The sequence below is a fragment of the Euleptes europaea genome, chromosome 6 (assembly GCF_029931775.1).
Source record: "Euleptes europaea isolate rEulEur1 chromosome 6, rEulEur1.hap1, whole genome shotgun sequence".
Taxonomy (NCBI): Eukaryota; Metazoa; Chordata; class Lepidosauria; order Squamata; family Sphaerodactylidae; genus Euleptes; species Euleptes europaea.
This window is the reverse complement of record NC_079317.1, coordinates 96,314,451-96,333,795: the sequence shown is the minus strand read 5'-3', so window position 1 is coordinate 96,333,795 and position 19,345 is coordinate 96,314,451. Positions and strand designations below refer to the sequence as shown.

Sequence of the window (19,345 nt, the reverse complement as noted above, 5' to 3'; positions counted from 1 at the left end):
AGAGGAGTATTTAGCTATTAAATGCTCCATAATCATACAATGGTCCAAGCATGAGCGACCCTCTCTAAATCCAGCTTGTTCTTCTGAAAGGCAATTTTCCTGTTCTAACCAATCTCTAAATTTCCATTGCAGATGTCTTGCGTACAACTTACTAATTATGTTTAATAGACTGATAGGTCTATAATTGGCTGGGTTTTCTTTGCAACCTTTCTTATAAATAGGGACAATTATTGCTAGGCCCCAATCAGGAGGGATCCTACCTGTTCTATCAACTGCAGTGAATAGTGCGGCCAGGAGGGGTGTCCACCATTCCACATTCCTTTTAATTAGGTCTGCAGAGATTAAGTCACTTCCCGGAGCTTTACCATTCTTTAGTGTACCTATAAGATTCCTCACCTCTGCATATTGCACAGGGGGCCAGCATGGGACACTATTCAAGTTCTCAGTGGAGGGGGCTGGGCTCAGTCCCTTTAACTCAGTGGTTCCCAACCTTTTTTTGACCAGGGACCACTAGGACTTTTTTGTTCGGTGCAGGGACCCCAAAGTTCAAAATAAAAATTCCGAGAATTTGAAAATAAACTTTAATCATAACTGTTAGTTAAACATTAAACTTAGAATAATATTTGAATATATATATTTTATAATAGAGAACTTTTAATTGATAATATTAATTTATTATGGGTTTATAACTTTGTTTCGCGGACCTTAATTTAGTTCTCGCGGACCCCTGGGGGTCCACGGACCCCTGGTTGGGAACCAGTGCTTTAACTCGAGATGCCTGGGATTGAACCTGGGGCATTCTGCATGCTATCAGATGCTCTACCACTGAGCCATGGCCCCTCCCCACTTGATACTTAACACAGAAATCCTTATGTTGATCTACATACTCAAGAGAGGGTAGCTGCCACTTTTTACGGACAAGATGGAAGAAGGACTACTTCCAACGCTGATTCGCTTCTTTGTTGTTCTGGGATGGAGATTCCAAACTATGCTGCCCGAAGATTCAATAGAAATTCGGTCTGTGTACCTGAGTAGAGAAAGCAGATTGACTCAGTATGAAGCTCACCATCATCCTCAAAACAGTGTGAATAAGTATCCACTCTTTGCGATGCTTCACCAGCTTTAAGCTGGTGTAGGCTGCTGATAACATTTTACATTGGCAGCATCTGGCAAAGAAAATAATCTACATGCTAGTGGACCTTCGCACTAAATTTCTAATGCCATTAATTCTGGATAGGAATTCTTCCCTCCACTCCTTGTTTAGACTTTTAACGAATGGGTATGATTCAGAAATTACTGAAATAGTAGCCATGTTTCTGAAGCAAGCTTTAATGATAAAAATTAAACAAAAAAGATAATAGCTGCTATTTCTGTTACTTGTAGATACTTGTTTATGACTAATTCTGGAATTCCTGGAACGATCTTATATGCCAATAAAGGTTTTGAATTTTAACTAAGAGCTAATAATAATGCTTATTTGTTTATTATTAAATATTTATATCCCACCTTTCTGCGTGGTTCAAGGCAGCTTACAAGCCATAGTTAGAACATTACAATTTAAAACCAACAAAATAAAATCTCAAATACCCCCTTACCCCAAAAGATTACTAAAGTCATCTTGCAGTGCCTTCTGAAGATTTCCAATAATGGGGCTCCCCTCACTTTGGAAAAGGCCTGGGGCTCTGGTACATGCTATGCAGGCCATCTTAAGTGGGGTAACCGCCAGTAGATAGCAGCTTGAATACTGTACGGTAGTTCACAGGGACATATGAGAAGAGATGGTTCTTCAAATATGTGGGTCCTAGGCCATGAAGGGATTTAAAGGTTATAACCGTCACATTGAATTGGACCTGGAAGCAAACTGGGAGCTGATGTGGCTTCTTTAAAATGGGTGAAATATATGCCTATCAGCTAGCCCCTGGCTGTAATCAGGCTGTAGTGCATTATGCGTGGTCAAAGCAATATTTTCACAGTTAGTACAGTAAGAATTATCACCAATCTATAGTTTCCCTGCCTCCTCCTGTTCCTATCTTGCTGGTTTTGCTCCCCGCCACCACTCAGCTGTTTGTCTGGGGTGGGGCTTTCTTTTTTGCTTTGCCCCTGCTGCTTTCCTGGCGCTCCAGCAAGCTTTCTTTGCTGTGCTCCGCCTGGTGTCCCAGGTTTCTCAGGCAGCTTTCCTCCGTGGTTTCTCGCGAGTAGCACTACTCACTACTCCCGAGAAACCGTGGGGAAAAGCGGTGGGGAGGAAAGCTTCCTGGGACACTGGCCAGAGTGCAGCAAAGAAAGCTCGCATGCTGGGGCGGCCAGGGAAGCCGCGGCAATGCAAAAAAGAAAGCCCCACCCCCGACAAACAGCTGAGTGGAGCGGGGGGGGGGGAGCGAAACCAGCTAATTGGAAAGATAGGAACAGGAGGAGGCAAGGAAAGCCTCAGCCAGCAGTTGCAGTTACACTGTAAGTGACGTCATTGCGTAGATGATGCTGGTCACTCCCTCTCTCTTCCCCCACCTACTTCCTCCCGCCAACCAGCTGAGAGTCGGCGGGCAACAGCAGCGGTCAGCAGTTGATTGCCTGCCATAAGTGGGCAGTTGGCAACCCTATGACCATCTGTCTTAAAAATAACCTTGTTCCTTTTTAAAGCTCATATTGCCAACTGCACAAAAAATGATTCCCTATTGCACATTTTATTTCCCTACTGCACGTTAGAATAAACCCTGAACTGCACAGACGGCATCTTCTGGTTCAAAAGCCACTGCTGGGATCTAAACACACCAACAGGACCACAGTTGCTATAAGGTTATGAGATCACATGTTCATAATGGAAGGTGGACATGGACGTGGGTTAGTAATGTATAAGGTGAACACTATGCTCCATTCCTCCTCCTGGCTGGCTAGATTTATTAAATAAGAACATAAGAACATAAGAAAGGCCCTGCTGGATCAGACCAAGGCCCATCAAGTCCAGCAGTCTGTTCACACAGTGGCCAACCAGGCCAATCTAGAAATCTCCTTCTAGATTAAAACTGTACCTTGTCTTTAAGACTCTGGAATAACTATCCATCCTCTCTCTCTTGGGAGTCTGGGAAGCGTCTTCTCTTGAGGGCCATGATGATACAAGAGAGTCCTCCTTGTCATCAGTAAGCTGAAACTTGTCCACAGAAAGGTCCACGTTATCACTGTAGGCCTCTGCAGCTGCTGTGAATCTGTGAGGTGCTGTGTATTGTGACACATTCTGGGAGTGAGAGGAGGAAAACACACCAGGTTTCAGCTGACAAAGACTTATTTATTGATATTTATATACCCGCTTTCTGCCAATATGCTGTCATATAAAGGATGGTGCTGAGTTGTTTTCTGTTGCCCAAGAAGGTCGGACCAGAACCAACGGGTTAAAATTAAATCAGAAGAGTTTCCGTCTAGACATTAGGAAGAATTTTCTGACAGTCAGAGCAGTTCCTCAGTGGAACAGGCTTCCTCGGGAGGTGGTAAGCTCTCCTTCCATGGAGGTTTTTAAGAAGAGGTTAGATGGCCATCTTTCAGCAATGCTGATTCTGTGGCCTTAGGCAGATGATGAAAGGGAGGGCATCTTGGCCATCTTCTGGTCACTAGGGGTGTGTGTGTGTGGGGGAGAGGTAGTTGTGAAATTTCTGCATTGTGCAGGGGGTTGGACTTGATGACCCTGGTGGTCCCTTCCAACTATGAGTCTATGGTTCTACGCTCAAGTCAGCTTACAATTTAAAATCTCTTAAAAAATTTAAAAGACACAAAATGAGAAAACAATAAAACAGCAGAAATCCCTCACACCATTGGTGATTTCTTCAGCAGCTGATAGTATGAGCTCCCTCTGCTGGGCTTTTCTCTTTTGCCTTCCCCTCAGGACACTCAGATATTTGGATGTGTTCTTAACCATAGCCATGTCAAAAGTAGCTAATGATATTCAGCTGCTTTCTTATAACTATTTGCAAGCTAACAGCAATACGATTTGGTGGCTGCTTCTGATGTTCTGTTGAGTAGGGCAATCTATCTGGTATGCTGAACAAAGCTAGAGATACATTCTGCCTGCTGAACCTGCCCCTTAAGCAGCAGCATAACATAGACATGATTGTGAGGAGCAGCTTAATGATTTAGAGGGAGGGAAGGCAGCATGGTATAGCCTGATCTCATCAGATCTCCAAAGCTAAGCTGGGTCAGTACTTGGAAGGGAGACCACCAAGGAAGACTCTGCAGAGGAAGGCAGTGGCAAATCACCTCTGCTTCTCCCTTGCCTTGAAAGCCCCTGGTTGGGGTCGCCATAAGTCAGCTGAGTCTTGACGACACTTTACAAACACACACATGATTTAGATCTCACATCCTGAGCTAAATCTCTTGCACCAGATATTTGTTATGATTATTTGCATCTAACAAACAATGATCATTGCACTTTTAAAATTCAGGTTACACTTTAGATAGGAACTAACTGGATTTAATAGAATGTCTAATATCCTTTCTCACAGGACAGCACACCCTTGGTAATAATCAATACAGTGTAGGAGATAAAATGGTGGGCTTGGACCAAGAAACCCCAGGTCAAGTCCATATTTAACAATGAGCCAGTCATCACATTTCAGAATAACCTACTTCACAGGGCTGTTGCAATTATAAAATGGAGGAAAGGACTAGATATACTACCATAAGCTCTGTAAAGGAAAGATGGGATAAAAAAGGAAAGAATACTTATATTCTCTAGCATAATTTCTGCAGAGCCCCAAGGCTCATTAAGCCCTTCCATGACCAAAATGGCATGGACATGTTCAGTTACCTCTACTGCAAAGTAGAACATGAGTCTTTGAAAAACTCAGAAATTTGAATACACCCCCTCTGAATGTTGAGTACATCTTGTTGATGATTTCCAACAGACAAAAATGTAATCTCTGTTATCATAGAATAGAATCATAGAGTTGGAAGGGACCACCAGGGTCATCTAGTCCAAGCCCCTGCACAATGCAGGAAATTAACAACTACCTCCCCCTCACATCCCCAGTGACCCCAACCTTCCCCCTACCATGCAGGATCCCACAATCAAAGCACTCCCGACAGATGGCCATCCAGTCTCTGCTTAAAGACCTCCAAAGATGGGGACTCCACCACCCTCCGAGGCAGCACATTCCACCGTCGAACAGCCCTCACCGTCAGAAAGTTCTTCCTAATGTTCAGGTGGAATTGCTTTTCTGTTAGTTTAAATCCATTACTCCGTGTCGTAGTCTCTGGAGCAACAGAGAATAAGCTAGTTCCCTCATCAAATGACATCCCTTCAAATATTTAAGCATGGCTATCACGTCTCCCCTCAACCTTCTCTTCTCCAAACTAAACAAACCCAACTCCCTAAGTCTCTCCTCACATGGCATGGATTCTGGTCGCCCTCCTCTGGACACGCTCCAACTTGTCAACATCCTTCTTAAATTGTGGAGCCCAAAACTGGACACGTTATTCCAAGTGAGGTCTGACCAATGCAGAATACAGTGGTAGTATTACTTCTCTTGATCTAGACACAATACTCCTATTGATGCAGCCCAGAATTGCATTGGCCTTCTTAGCCGCCATATCACATTGTTGACTCATGTTCAGTTTGTGGTCCACTAAGACTCCCAGATCTCTTTCACATGTACTGTTGTCAAGCCAACTATCTCCCATCCTGTACCTGTGCCTTATGTTGTTTCTGCCTAGGTGAAGTACTTTACACTTCTCCCTATTGAAATCCATTTTATTACTTATGGCCCAGCTCTCCAGTCGATCAAGGTCATTCTGAACTCTGACCCTATCCTCCAGGGTATTAACTACCCCTCTTAACTTGGTGTCATCTGCAAATTTGATTAGCATGCTCTCTATCCCATCATCCAAGTCATTTACAAAAATATTAAATAGTACCGGTCCCAGGACAGACCCCTGTGGTACCCCACTGGTCACTCCTCTCCAGGATGAAGTTGTGCCATTAATGAGCACCCTTTGGGTTCGGTTGGTTAACCAATTACCAATCCACTTAACAGTAGCAGTGTCCAGCCCACATTTTACTAGCTTTGTTTCAAGAAGATCATGGGGGACTTTATCAAAGCTTTTCTGAAATCAAGGTACACTACATCTACAGCACTTCCTTCATCTACCCTACTTGTCACTCTTTCAAAAAAAGAGTGTTATGAGTTCATATTGAAGTTCACAGTGATACAGTGCCAATGCCCCCACTGTATGATAACACTTTAGCCTTCCTCATGCTGTTTTAAAGGCAGTATATTCCTTTCAAATGGTTAAAAGGTAAAGATCCCCTGTGCAAGCACCGGGTCATTCCTGACCCATGGGGCGATGTCACATCCCGACATTTACTAGGCAGACTTTGTTTGCGGGGTGGTTTGCCAGTGCCTTCCCCAGTCATCTTCCCTTTACCCCCAGCAAGCTGGGTCCTCATTTCACCGACCTCGGAAGGATGAAAGGCTGAGTCAACCTTGAGCCGGCTACCTGAAACCAACTTCCGTAAAAAAAACAATTTACCTGGCCATTGCGGTTGCAGAGGATGGTAGTACATTCTGGGCCTGTTCTGAAAAATCTCTGTGAGCCTAAGGATGTTTCTGAAGGTTGCTTTTGCGCAAGGTTGGCCCCTGCAGCCCAGACCTGAAAAACAGTGCAGATGAATAAGCCACATGACATCTCTGTAAGACCTACCATTCGTGTTTAGATTTAACAGCTTTGCGTCTTCATCGGAGAGCCAATACACACATTACGGGCAATCACAGGGAACCGTAGCCTGACAGTCCTTCTGAGCTTTAAAAGATGGCAGCCCTTTTGGTAACCCCCACGCCACCCCTGGGGGGCACCTCAGGATACTTGCTGTATGTAATGTAGTTTGGCCTTCAGTATCTTATAATACTGTATTCATATTATTATTCTACAGTAATAATTTGCAGATTGAGGGAGACACAATGAGATCCTGCATCTTTCATATAATAGAAATATGCTAACTTTTATTTCAGTGAGGAACAGACACTCTCATCTTGGGCCAAATGTTAAAGACTCCAGTGGGATGAAAAAATGGTCATTCACTCAATAAGAAGTGAGCTGAGCCCAAGTCACTACCTCGTTTCTTAAAAGGTAAAGGTAGTCCCCTGTGCAAGCACCGGGTTTTTACTAACCCACGGGATGATGTCACATCCCAACATTTACTAGGCAGACTATATTTACGGGGTGGTTTGGCGTTGCCTTCCCCAGTCATCTTCCCTTTACCCCCAGCAAGCTGGGTACTCATTTTACTGACCTCGGAAGGATGGAAGGCTGAGTCAACCTTGAGCTGGCCACCTGAAACTGACTTGTTGCTTATGCATGGAGACACCATCTCCTGTTTTGCAAGTCAACAGGGTTTATATCACACCGATTAGAAAGTGAGAGGGGTCTCTGCTCCTTACGGTGATGTGATGCTGTGCAGGCAGATCAGTGCCATTTGGAAAGCGGTAGACAGACACTGGGTATCCTCCAACCCATTGCTGGATAATGCAGCCACTGAGGTCTACCTCCTTGTTCAATGAAGTGTTGAGGATTCGGATAAATTTGCCCTTATAATGTACGCCAACTATCTTGAGAGAGCTTGTGTTGATAAAATCCCTGGAAGAAAGTGCCAGGAGAAGGGGGAAAAATGCCTTAGCGATTATTTGTTTAGAAGCTTATCATATAAATTGACCCTACGGAGAGGCATATGGTTAAAGTGCAGCCATGACTGGTAAAACATAAGGCAGAAATTTCATAGCAACCACAGGTGGTTGCTAATGTATAGTTCTTTCTGCTAAAGAAGTACAGTTTAATGTTGCTGCTCCAGAGTTGCCATTCAAAATTGATATACATCAGCAAGTGTACCTATTAAACAACGGCAGTTAATACATGTTTAGCTTCCAGAAAGAACTGAAGCTGGTCTTAATAAGTTCTTTGGCCAATTCATGAGTCATTGATAAGAGGAGTTGACGAGAGAGACCATATGTAATGGAAATTGCAGAAGACCATTGTAATTACGAGGAGGTAGGTGGTGATCAATACAACCCTTCCCCATGTGAGAGCAATCTCAGGTCATTAGGGAGTTAACTTTCACACAGCACTGTAAATAATGAGCACCTGGTGGTGGGGAAATAAATCTAGCTTCACTCACTACTGAAGAGGAGAAGAGGGCTCCAGATAAGAAGCCAGAGACAAGGAGCATCTGGAGAACCAGGACGGGCTGCCAGAAAGAGAAGAAGCAGCTTGCTTGCTTCCCAGGAGACGACTTCCCATCTTCTGAGATTATTAGCCTGGGTAAAGGGTACTGTTTGTTTAATAAAGCTGCATACCTTGTTTTCCCCAATACCTGCCTGTTGGAATCCATTTTTCTCTGAACCATGGGTAATACACCCATAGTGGCCCAATTTTTATTAAGAACTAATTGCCAGGGTGCCACAAAAGAGTCTGTTAATATCAGGGCTATCGGCCCTTTTTTTTGGTTTACCAACTTTAGCCAGAACATGAAAGTGATTATCCAGAGACTGGCCTGGACTGTGGTCATCCCGGACTCGATCCTCAGTGCTGCATTTGAGATGTTATTTGGAGCCGGAAAGATATCTCTAAGGAATTTCGATTGCACACTGTGCAGGCTGGTTGTATTACCAGTAATGCTCAAAGGGGCACCATCAGTTATTTGGGCTTGGCTCTAAAGATCTTAATTGCAGCTGGAATATGCCTCCCTCCTTTTTGCCAAAAGAATTTTTGAATTGATCCAGTGGATTTCTGGGCAATTAAGGCAACAGAGTTAATATGCGAGATCCTTGATTGTGTAGCCTGAAAGACCGGCCCTAGGTATTTATACTGTAGGACCTGCTCAATTTCCTTTTGATTAATTTCCCACCTATGTTTCTTTGGTTTTCCGTCACAGACCAGGACTTTCGTCTTACCCACATTGGTTTTTATATGCCAACTTCCTCTACCTTTTTTCAGGAGAATCAAACCGGTTTACAATCTCCTTCCCTTCCTCTCCCCACAACAGACATCTTGTCAGGTAGGTGGGGCTGAGAGAGTTCAGAGAGAATTGTGACTAGCCCAAGGTCACCCAGCTGGCTTCATGTGTAGGAGTGGGGAAACCAACCCGGTCCACCAGATTAGAGTCCGCCGCTCAAGTGTAGGAGTGGGGAATCAAACCCAGCTCTCCAGATTAGAGTCCACTGCTCTTAACCACTACACCACACTGGCTCTCTTAGCACACAGAATAAGAGTGCAGTAATCTGAAAGGGGATGTTAATAAATTAGGCACAGGTGAGATTTTGGAGAGAAGAATTACAATGGAAAGAGCTTATTTCTACTACTAGTATATTTTATTATCCTTTTTGTATTACTGCATATTTGCTATACGTAAACTAAAAAGGTAAAGGTCCCCTGTGCAATCACCAGGACATTCCTGACCCATGGGGTGACGTCACATCCTGACATTTCCTAGGCAGACTTTGTTTATGGGGGTGGTTTGCCAGTGCCTTCCCCAGTCATCTTCCCTTTACCCCGCCAGCAAGCTGGGTACTCATTTTACTGACCTAGGAAGGATGGAAGGCTGAGTCAACCCTGAGCCAGCTACCTGAAACCCACTTCTGTCGGGATCGAACTCAGGTCATGAGTAGAGCCTAGACTGCAGAACTGCAGCTTACCACTCTGTGCCACGGGGCTCCTATATGTAAACTGGCCATTGGCAATTTCCTAGTGAACCAAGAGGCCTAAGAAGACACCCCAGAATGGGCAAACTGCCATCATCAAATCCATTCAGAGTCTGTATTTACTGAACTTCATTAGACGAAGGGCATGTTCCAGGAGAGAGGGAAAGAAAATAAAACAAGCCAACTGGGCAGTGGAAGAAGACGAATAAGCATATGGATTTAACAACAGATGTGAGAGGAGGTGTGTGCTGCTAAAGTGACTTTCTTTTGAGATAAGTTGATTTGAACAGCTACATCTTAAATCATGAGATCTGGATGGAAAATATATTAAAGGATTTTTTTTTTTTGCAAGATACAGTGTTTGTGAGTGAGAATGAGAGAGGGAGAGAGAATGAGTCATGTTTTTAGTAGCTGTCTGCAAATCCCATTAAACAACAATAGGCTGTTGCCTTGAGAAAGTTCCTATTGCCCTGGGAGGTTATAAGTTGAACGTGTTGAAACCTCAATAACAGGTTGTGCTCAACTGAGAACTGTATGATCAGATGGCTGATGTTTTTAAGAACCCGGTTACCTAGATAATGGTGCTGCTACTAGGGGTGTGCATTCGGCAAAGCTGAACCAACCCCCCCCCAAATACCAATAAGGTATTGGGGGGGGGGCAGGTTCTCTCCCCAAAATGGCGGTGGTTTAAGGGAGCTGAAAAGTGGATCCCGAATACTGCTGATTTTTTTCGGCATTTTTCGGGCCCCGTTGGCCCCGTTGCCATTAAAAGATGGTGGGGAGACTTCTCTCCCCCTCGTTCCTTCCCTCTCCTCCACACTTACTTGCTGGCTGGTCGGGCACAGCATTCAGTTCTGTGCCACCGCCCGCTGAAGTCCACGTGGACTTCGGAGGTGGCAGTGTAGAGCTGAAAGCTGGGATTGGCTGAGCCAAACCCAGCATTCAGCTCTGCACCACTGCTGCCACCTCTGAAGTCCAATTGGGTCTTAGAGGTAGCAGCACAGAGATGAAAGCTGGGATTGGCTCTGCCAGTCCCAGCTTTCATCTCTGTGCTGCCACTTCTGAGGTCTGCGTGGGCTCAGAAGTGGCAGGTGGCACCGAGCTGAACACTGAGCTTGGCCTAGATGCCTCCCGCCTTCGAGACCAACATAGAGTTTGGAGGCAGCTTGGAATTTTTCAGGTTCATGTCTAGTAGACCCCAAAAAATCCGAATATCCAAATAAAACCAGGGGGAAACCCATACCAGTAATGAGGTTCGGCTTTGTTTGGCTTTTCTGAACATTTCTGGGTCTATTAAACCTGAACCCGAAAAATACCAGGACAAAATGGTGCACACCCCAACTCCAACACCATTTTATTTGCCAGGCCTTTTAATGGTACATAGACTGCAGGCATCTTTTTTAAAGGAAGGGGGGTTATATGTGGGACGGGTTTTATTTTGTTGGTTTTAAATCATGATGTTTTTAACTGTGATTTGTAAGCAGCCTTGAACCACCAGGAAAGATGGGATATAAATATTTTAACAGGTAGATACTGTTCACAGCTGGATGTTTTTCCAGGTCTATTTTTCAGGATCCTTATAATACATTGTTATCTGGACAGTTTCAAACTTGACAGATAACTGCCCTACAGTGGCCTGGAGTTCCAGGTCCTACTACATCACTGACTGCCTCCTTAATGTCAATCCGTAAAGGATAGGCTGGCAAGCTGAAAACGTTCTCTCTGAAAAGGTGCACCTATTGAAAGAAATTCCTCCTGCATAAAGGCTGGAAACCTGAGGAAGAATACAAAGTGTCTCAAACAGCAGCCAAAAGACAGGTAATGGACTGATAAGGTATGGGATCGCTGTTTGTCTTGCATTGTCTAAAAGAATCTAGAATCCGACTAGCAAAGAAAAAAGCCAACCTGCCACACATTTGGTGAGTCTCCTAACTGCCTCCCCCCATTTCCTGTGCCCACCAGCAAGTGTGCCTCATTTGTTGCTTCCCGCTGACTCTCCCTGCCAGGGATGATCCACTAAAGCCCTAGCAATAAAATTTACTCCCAACAATACTACTGCACTTTTATGTTCTTAAAACATACTGAAAATGATAAATATAATAACAAAATGCTTGTAAACATATAAATGTCTGTCATGGAAAAAGTGGGCTTCCCCCCACCACGGTGGGACCCAGGTTCTATGATGGTGTGATTGGTGGGACAGAAGATATGAAATGTTGAGAACCACTGTTCTGGGTGGCCCATGCTTCCCAGGTATGCAAGGGCCCAACTTGGATTGGGACTGACTGAGGTGAGTGGGAGCTTAGACTGCTCTGCCTGCACCATTTTCCTAACCTGAAATAGGCCTGGGGAGCTGCTGTTTGCCCCACTGGAGGCTACATGTGTGCTGATACAGTTAGTAAGCCCCATCTTCCTACATGCCATGGTTCCAGTCTGAATCTGCCCACCCACCATGGCTGGGAAGCCCACTATTTCTAGAACACATCTATGACCTGATTCAGAGATGTATCTTGGAAAAATACAACATGTATCTTGGAAAAATACAACATGTATTAGACCCCGAGTAACACAGAAATGACAAAACTATTGCTCCCCGTGGGGTTGATGTCCCAAAATTCATCCATGCCATGGCACTTACCTATGGTTTTCTTTGAAGGGAAAGGGCATCCATGGTGCTTTCCCAGCTGAGTGCTCTCCGAAACCAACACTGGACTGAAGAATGCTCCAGTAATCCACAGGGTTGACTGCTTGAGAAAGTTGGAACACAACAACACCCCCATAGAGCATATTATCACTTACCAATAAAAACTTGTTTGGGGAAATTCTGTGGTTAAGGATTCGACGTCATACAAGGATGCTATTAGTTTCTCTGTAAAATCAGACCTCTATACTTATGGATTCTGGTTTTTCATATTTTCTCTATAGTTTATCTAAAAATCATCTGTTGTTTGTGTTTCACATGCAAACTGCTGCTTAGCCATTGACCTACGTGCTGTGGTGTGGAATATTAAAAGAACAGAGTAATGACAAAACATGTATCTTTTGTGAGGGAAGTGAAAGATTTAGGCTGCTTTGGACTCAGCGCTGTTGCAAATGAAGAGGCATTCACAGCGGCAACAGAATACCCATACTGGGCAATTCTCATTCCTTCGCACTTACAATTCCCTGCCCCCAGGCTGCCTGAAGGCTTTTTTGCTGGTTTACGCCCCCCCGCACACACACAGTAATAGATATATCACTATGGTTCTATAACAATATATCTACTAAGATAATTCACAGTGGGTAGCCGTGTTAGTCTGTCTGCAGTAGTAGAAAAGGGCAAGAGTCCAGTAGCACCTTAAAGACTAACAAAAATATTTTCTGGTAGGGTATGAGCTTTCGTGAGCCACAGCTCACTTCTTCAGATACAGCTAGAATGTGAATCCATCTGTCTTTAAGTAGAGGAGAGTGAATTCAGACAAGCATTAGTATGTAAATGTTAACAGTATGTAAATGTGAATAGCAGGCGTGATGGTATTAGGTGTGGTATGCAGAAGAGTCTGTGATGTCCAGGGGAGAGATGGGTGTGGAGAAATCAGCATTGGTAATGAGCCATGAATGCAAGGTCTTTATTCAGCCCAGGTAAATGCATTGACTTTAGTTTGAATATCAACTGTAATTCAGCAGTTTCTCTTTCCAATCTCCCTTTGAAATTCCTTTGTAAGAGAACTGCTGCTCTTAAATCTGCAACAGAATGTCCTGGAAGGTTGAAATGTTCACCCATTGGTTTTTGAATATTGTGGTTTCTGATGTCAGACTTATGTCCATTTTATGTCCTTTTTGTGTCCACTTAAATGGACATAAATCTGCTCACAACCTGAATTCGCGATCCCAACGGAAGTTGGTTTCAGGTATCCAGCTCAAGGTTGGCTCAGCCTTCCATCCTTCTGAGGTCAGAAAAATGAGTACCCAGCTTGCTGGGGGTAAAGTGTAGATGACTGGGGAAGGCAATGGCAAACCACCCTGTAAATATAGTCTGCCTAGTAAACATTGGGATGTGATGTCACCCCATGGGTCAGGAATGACCTGGTCCTTGCACAGGCAACTACCTTTACCTTTAACCAGGAATATTGCGAGCCAGAATTTTAAGACTCTCAGGACTATTTTTTCTTTAATTTCACTGTGTCTCTCTGTCTTGCCTGGGCTTGGTATTGGCTGGCCAGGTTGGTTTGGCATGGATTCTGTCCTTTAAAATTGGTTTAGTTGGTCTTACAACACTGTGTTATTTGTACAAGTTACTTTGCATCATGTTTGTGACTTCACTAGATTCTCCAGTTCAACATTAGCTTTGATTCTCAAGGGCTACATTGCCAAAGATTCTCAGATTTGACATTTGTTGGGTTTGCAATACTGTTCCTTGTTAAATTGGTTCGGCCTGTATTACAGTACAAAAGCATGACCATAGTCTAAAGACCCCCTCCCCCTACTTCTTGCTTTTTAATAGCCAGTCTGATGAAGAGGTCTGGTGAACCTGAACACTTGTATAATATGTTGTGATATTTTGGTTGGGCTTAATAAAAGGTATTACGTGGCTTCTGTTTTTGGGTTGCCCTGGAACTGTATTTTCTTAACAACTGCTCTAGTGTTTATGGGACAATTCAAGGGATTAGCCTGGATTCACTAGGGGTGTTTGTGTGCATACGTTGTACGTTTGACTCTTTGATCTATCAGCCAATGCCATATCTGTTTGTAAAAAGATAAAAAAATAACTCACAGCCTCTCTCTCCAAGTTTCTCCATTAATGATGGCAGACTGGAAGAAGATTCTGTTGTTCTGCTATCAGTCACAGTTGAAACGAAGTCTGATTTCTGAGAGCTGTCAAGGGAACAGAAGTTCTATATGGATTCTGCAAGCTACTTATCTTTTCCCTTCCTAAAAAAACCCAGATGAATGCTCCTATGCTTGTATGCGATGAGGGAGTGTTCAGTCCCTAGCCTTCTACAATTTTCTCATGGGCGTAGGAGGAAAGTTGCTCCTTACTAGCAATGTCTCAGGCACTACACTAGGACATTAATTTCAAAGTATTGACTATCACATACAAAGCCCTTCATGGTCCTGGTCTATCGTATCAGAAAGATTGCTTCTCTCCCTATGCTCCGCCGCAACAGCTTTGCTCAACTGAGCAGGGCCTTCTGCAGGTGCCATCTTGCAAACAGGTAAAATCAATGACTTCCCATACATGTCAATTCTCTGTTGCGGCCCCACCTTATAAAATGGCCTGCCTGTTGAAGACAGGAAAGCGCCTTCTTTCCTGGCTTTTCACAAACTATGCAACAGGGTGGTACTCAGTGGTGGACTGGGTCTAAAAATATTGGTTGCCAGGAGACAAAGGGGGCCCACCCACAACCAATGGGAGCTGGAGAGGGGAGTGGGTTGCAGCCAGGGAGAGGGATATAAGGAAACTCCGGGAACAGGGTAAGGTGAGTTGAGAGGACTGCCCTTTCTGCTCCCCGTTATTGCAATATAGGATTTTGCTTCCAAACAACAAAGGTGGGCCTTTGGGCTTGGTTGGGCTTATTGAAAGGTATTACGTGGCTTAGGTTCCTGATGGTTTCCGGGAACCCTTTAAGCAGGCCGCGTTTAGAGCAGACTTCATTTTTCTAACAAGGCTATCATTTAATTTTTATAAGAAATAAATAAAAAATTTCAAACAATACATAAGTGGGAAAAAGGTAAAATTAAAATTTTAGTTGCATGCAGTAGTAGTATTGGAACTTCTATTGTATTTTCAAGCTACTAAAAGGGCATTAACATTTTTAACACATTGTCTAATGTTTAAGGGCCCTCCACTTCATCAGGGGCCCACAGGGCCCACTTGCCATCGGGCAAGGGGAGACCCTGGCCAGCCCACCACTGGCTGTACTGTAATGAAATGGCTCAGAAAGATACTTTGGCAAAGGGATAGCAACTGTGGACTATATTACTGTGTTCTGTTTGTTGTTCTAAGTTTGCTCCTACTACATAATTTAACATGCCGATGTTGGGATACGTGGGACAGCCCTTCAATGGCTGCTCTCCTTTCTACAAGGTCAAGGACAGAGGGTGGGGAGAGAGTTTCACCATGACACCCTTTGGTGTGTGGGGTCCCCCAGGGGGTGATTCTCTCCCCAATGTTGTTTTCACATCCACATGTGCCTCCTCGCCCAGCTAGTCCAGAGTTTTGGGCTGGGTTGTCCCCAGTGCACTGATGACACCCAGCTTTATCTGTTGATGGGCGGCCGTCCCAGATACTTTGGCCAGGTGTCTGGAGGCCACAGCGAAATGGTTGAAACAAAATCGGCTGAAACTAAATCCACTGAAGTCCTGTGGCTGAGGGGTCTGAGACAGGGCATCTGCTTCCAACTCTTGATGGGGGTGCAACTAACACCTGCACTGACCATCTAGGCATGACAATGGACGCCTCCCTTTTGATGGAGGCACAGGTCACAAATGTAGCCAGGTATTCTTCCAACTCACTAAGCAGCTGATGCCCTCATCAGCATGATTAATAGCCCATCAGAAGACATTGAGATAACAATGAGAGGTCGTTCCTCTGGCTATGCAAAGTGATGCGCCCCAGACACAGCTATGCGTGTCTTTGTGTTAGATCGTTAATCCAATCTGCAAGCAACTCCCGGTTCTCCCGGAATTGCGCAAATCAATGGAAATAGGATAGTTTTCTCAATTGCCCCCTTGCCTCACCCCGGCAGCCAACCATTAGTCTTTTGGTCACCTTTTGTTTACAATGGGAACCACAAGACTGTAATCCAATTACCCCACCCCCGGTAAAGAGTATATCTGGGGTCCCCGCAATCCATTCTTTACCTTCGGTCTTTCCCTGGCTTACTTGCCGCCACTCTGTTGGTTTGGGTTTTGAGCAGCCTGACCACGCTCCCCTCCCGCCTCGCTGGTCGAGTCCCCGGGAACCCCTCTTCCTCACCCCTCTTTCCCAGTATCTTAGCCTACAGAACCCAGGACAACTCCGCTCCAGGACAGGTGCAGTATAACCCATCATCGAAGGGCCTGTCACATTGGCAAACATCTCCATAGTCCTCTCTTTATTTCCTAGACTCTGTATGTTGGTGTGTGTATGATATTTGAGTGCTTGTGCACACATTTTTAATAAGTAAACCTTTGAAACTAAATCAATTGACTCCGCTTTATTATTTGAATAACGGTTTGGACTCCTGTAGACACAGGTTAGATCCTGAAGGTTATGCCCACAGCCGGTTATTGAATGCTAATTTCCCCATATAAATATTAATAACCGAGCAATTTGGGTGACAGGACCTTTACCTACCTTTTTTACTTTTAAAACATGGTATAAAAAAGCTTTAAAGTGTATAAATACAAAGGCCACAACAAGTCCCCCAAAGGAAACGGAAACTCTGCAACTGGATTTTGCAACAGTTAAGTTCTCTGGTCAAAATACAGCTGGTTTTATTTCTTCTACATAAAATTACAGTATCCTCTCAAAATTAATAGTTTCTGTAAGAATTAACTGCATTAAGTACAATGGAATTTGCAGCCACAGGATGCAGTGATGGCCACAAAAGAGATGACTTCAAAGTGGAAATAGGCAGATTCATGGAGGAGGGACTGTAGCTCAGTGGTAGAGCATCTGCTTGGCATGCAGAAGGTTCCAGGTTCAATCCCAGGCATCTCCAGTTAAAGGGACTGGGCAAGTAGGTGATGTGAAAGACCTCAGCCTGAGACCCTGGAGAGCCGCTGCCAGTCTGAGTAGACAATACTGATTTTGATGGACCAAGGGTCTGATTCAGTATAAGGCAGCTTCATATGTTCATGTGTTCAGGATAGGTCCATCAAAGGCTACTAGCCATGGTGACTAAAGGAAACCTCCATATTCAGAGGAGTAAACCTCTAAATACCAGAGCTAGGATGCAACATCAGGGCAAGCTCTTGGTTTTCAACCTTTTTGGCCCTCCAGAGCAATTGTGTATGTGTAAAGTGCCGTCAAGTTGCAGCCGACTTATGGCGACCCCTTTCTGGGGTTTTCATGGCAAGAGACTAACAGAAGTGGTTTTCCAGTGCCTTCCTCTGCACAGCAACCCTGGTATTCCTTGGTGGTCTCCCATCCAAATACTAACCAGGGCTGACCCTGCTTAGCTTCTGAGATCTGAAAAGATCAGTATATAGATATACTGTATTTTAAATCATGAAGATTGTCTTTCTTTTCCCCCCTGTTTCTTTCAGTTGCTGTTATTGTTTATTGTTATTGCTATTATCCAATAAATTTTAATTTAAAAAAAACCCAGCCAGTAGCAGAGGCTCAGTCCAATTTGCTCATAGGCTGCATTGCAACTTCAAAAATAAAAATAAAAGAAAGAATCACAGTATATTTTGCAAGGAAATCCAATAAGGAGGGGGGGTTGACTTTCAATTTTTTAGATAAAATCTTAACACGTTTGCTGTATTAAATTCTGATTTCATGTTTAGGTAGTATGCATGCATATCTATTTTTTCCCAATTTAGAAAATAATGACTGTGACACAGAGAAAAGGGATAGGAGATCTTAAATAGACACTCTCAGCATCCAAACTGCTCAGTCTTTAAAAGGGCCGGCTCTACCAGATTCTTTTTAGCATGTACGTCCTCCAACGTTTTCCAATGCAGAATCTCCTGAAAGAGGCTGCTGCATTCCCCTCTGCCACTGCCCCCTCCTAAAAAGATTGCTTCATTTCTCTTTCACCTCTCCCCTTTCCATTATAAAGCCCAGGATTTACCGTTACCTTTCCTGTGAACTCTGCACTGGGATGAGATGCCTCAGTTCTTTTTCTTCACCTGAGTCTGTAATTACCTTCTCATCTTTATCCTCATCAGAAAATATATGATTGCAGAGCTAAAACAGAGAAAGGTAATGAAACTGCGGGTCACTGTGCATGAAGGACAACCATCTGTCAAAGTCCACTGGCTCCTTCTACAAAGCATACAGTGAAATCCATGGCGAAGCAAGGGAACTTGGGAGGCCCCATCAGTTCCCAGACCTCCCTTTTAAGGCACTAACTCCTTTTTCCCCCCAAAAAAAGGTTTGTTTTGAAGTATATACTGTATATGCTTAAACTGGGTTCCCTTGTCCATAGGCTGGTCAGTAGTGAAAGACTGTCTAAGCACCAACCATTGACCAAAACAAACAATGGACAAAGCTGAATAACAAAAAGGGATATGGCGGACAAGATCACTCTGAAGATGAACTGGAAAATGTCCACAGCAGATTATAACAGGATCCTACCCCCTTCAGACTTCTCTGCATAAGAGATTTGCTTTGCTCTCTCTGCGTTAAGGAATCTTTGTTTTAGCCCCCAAACCCAGTGTTGGCTAGAGAAACGCTCTGGGTCCCCATTGGGGTGAAAGGCAGTATATAAATAAAGTAAAAAAATAAATAACTCCCTAACTCTGCCTGGCTTCAGGAGCTCATTGTCAGGATGGGAAACTTGCCTTATAAAATTCTAAGCAGGATGAATGAAGATCTTGCTAGCTCAACAGGTAAGTAGGGAGAGTAAACAACAAAAGGGTAATCTCTGGGAAATGGTCACTTTCTTCAGCCATGCTCTGGAGGGAACCTCTCAGGTGCAGTCAAGGTTCTTGAGTCTAATACACTTGAATGCACACCCAGTTTTCCAGCATTGCCAGGC

At 44.1% G+C, this 19,345-nt stretch overlaps 1 protein-coding gene across 1 annotated transcript in view; it reads right to left on the bottom strand.

Moving 5' to 3' along the window:
* LMNTD2 (lamin tail domain containing 2) overlaps window positions 1-19,345 on the bottom strand; it is a 58,653-nt gene that overhangs the window by 6,262 nt on the left and 33,046 nt on the right. The window contains exons 6-13 of the mRNA XM_056851969.1: window positions 18,443-18,552; window positions 14,428-14,528; window positions 12,313-12,421; window positions 10,499-10,642; window positions 7,422-7,617; window positions 6,514-6,633; window positions 3,027-3,229; window positions 888-1,027 (exon numbers count right to left, since the gene is read on the bottom strand). Of these exons, the coding sequence (XP_056707947.1) occupies window positions 888-1,027; window positions 3,027-3,229; window positions 6,514-6,633; window positions 7,422-7,617; window positions 10,499-10,642; window positions 12,313-12,421; window positions 14,428-14,528; window positions 18,443-18,552 (1,123 nt within the window). The remainder of the gene's footprint in view (window positions 1-887; window positions 1,028-3,026; window positions 3,230-6,513; window positions 6,634-7,421; window positions 7,618-10,498; window positions 10,643-12,312; window positions 12,422-14,427; window positions 14,529-18,442; window positions 18,553-19,345) is intronic.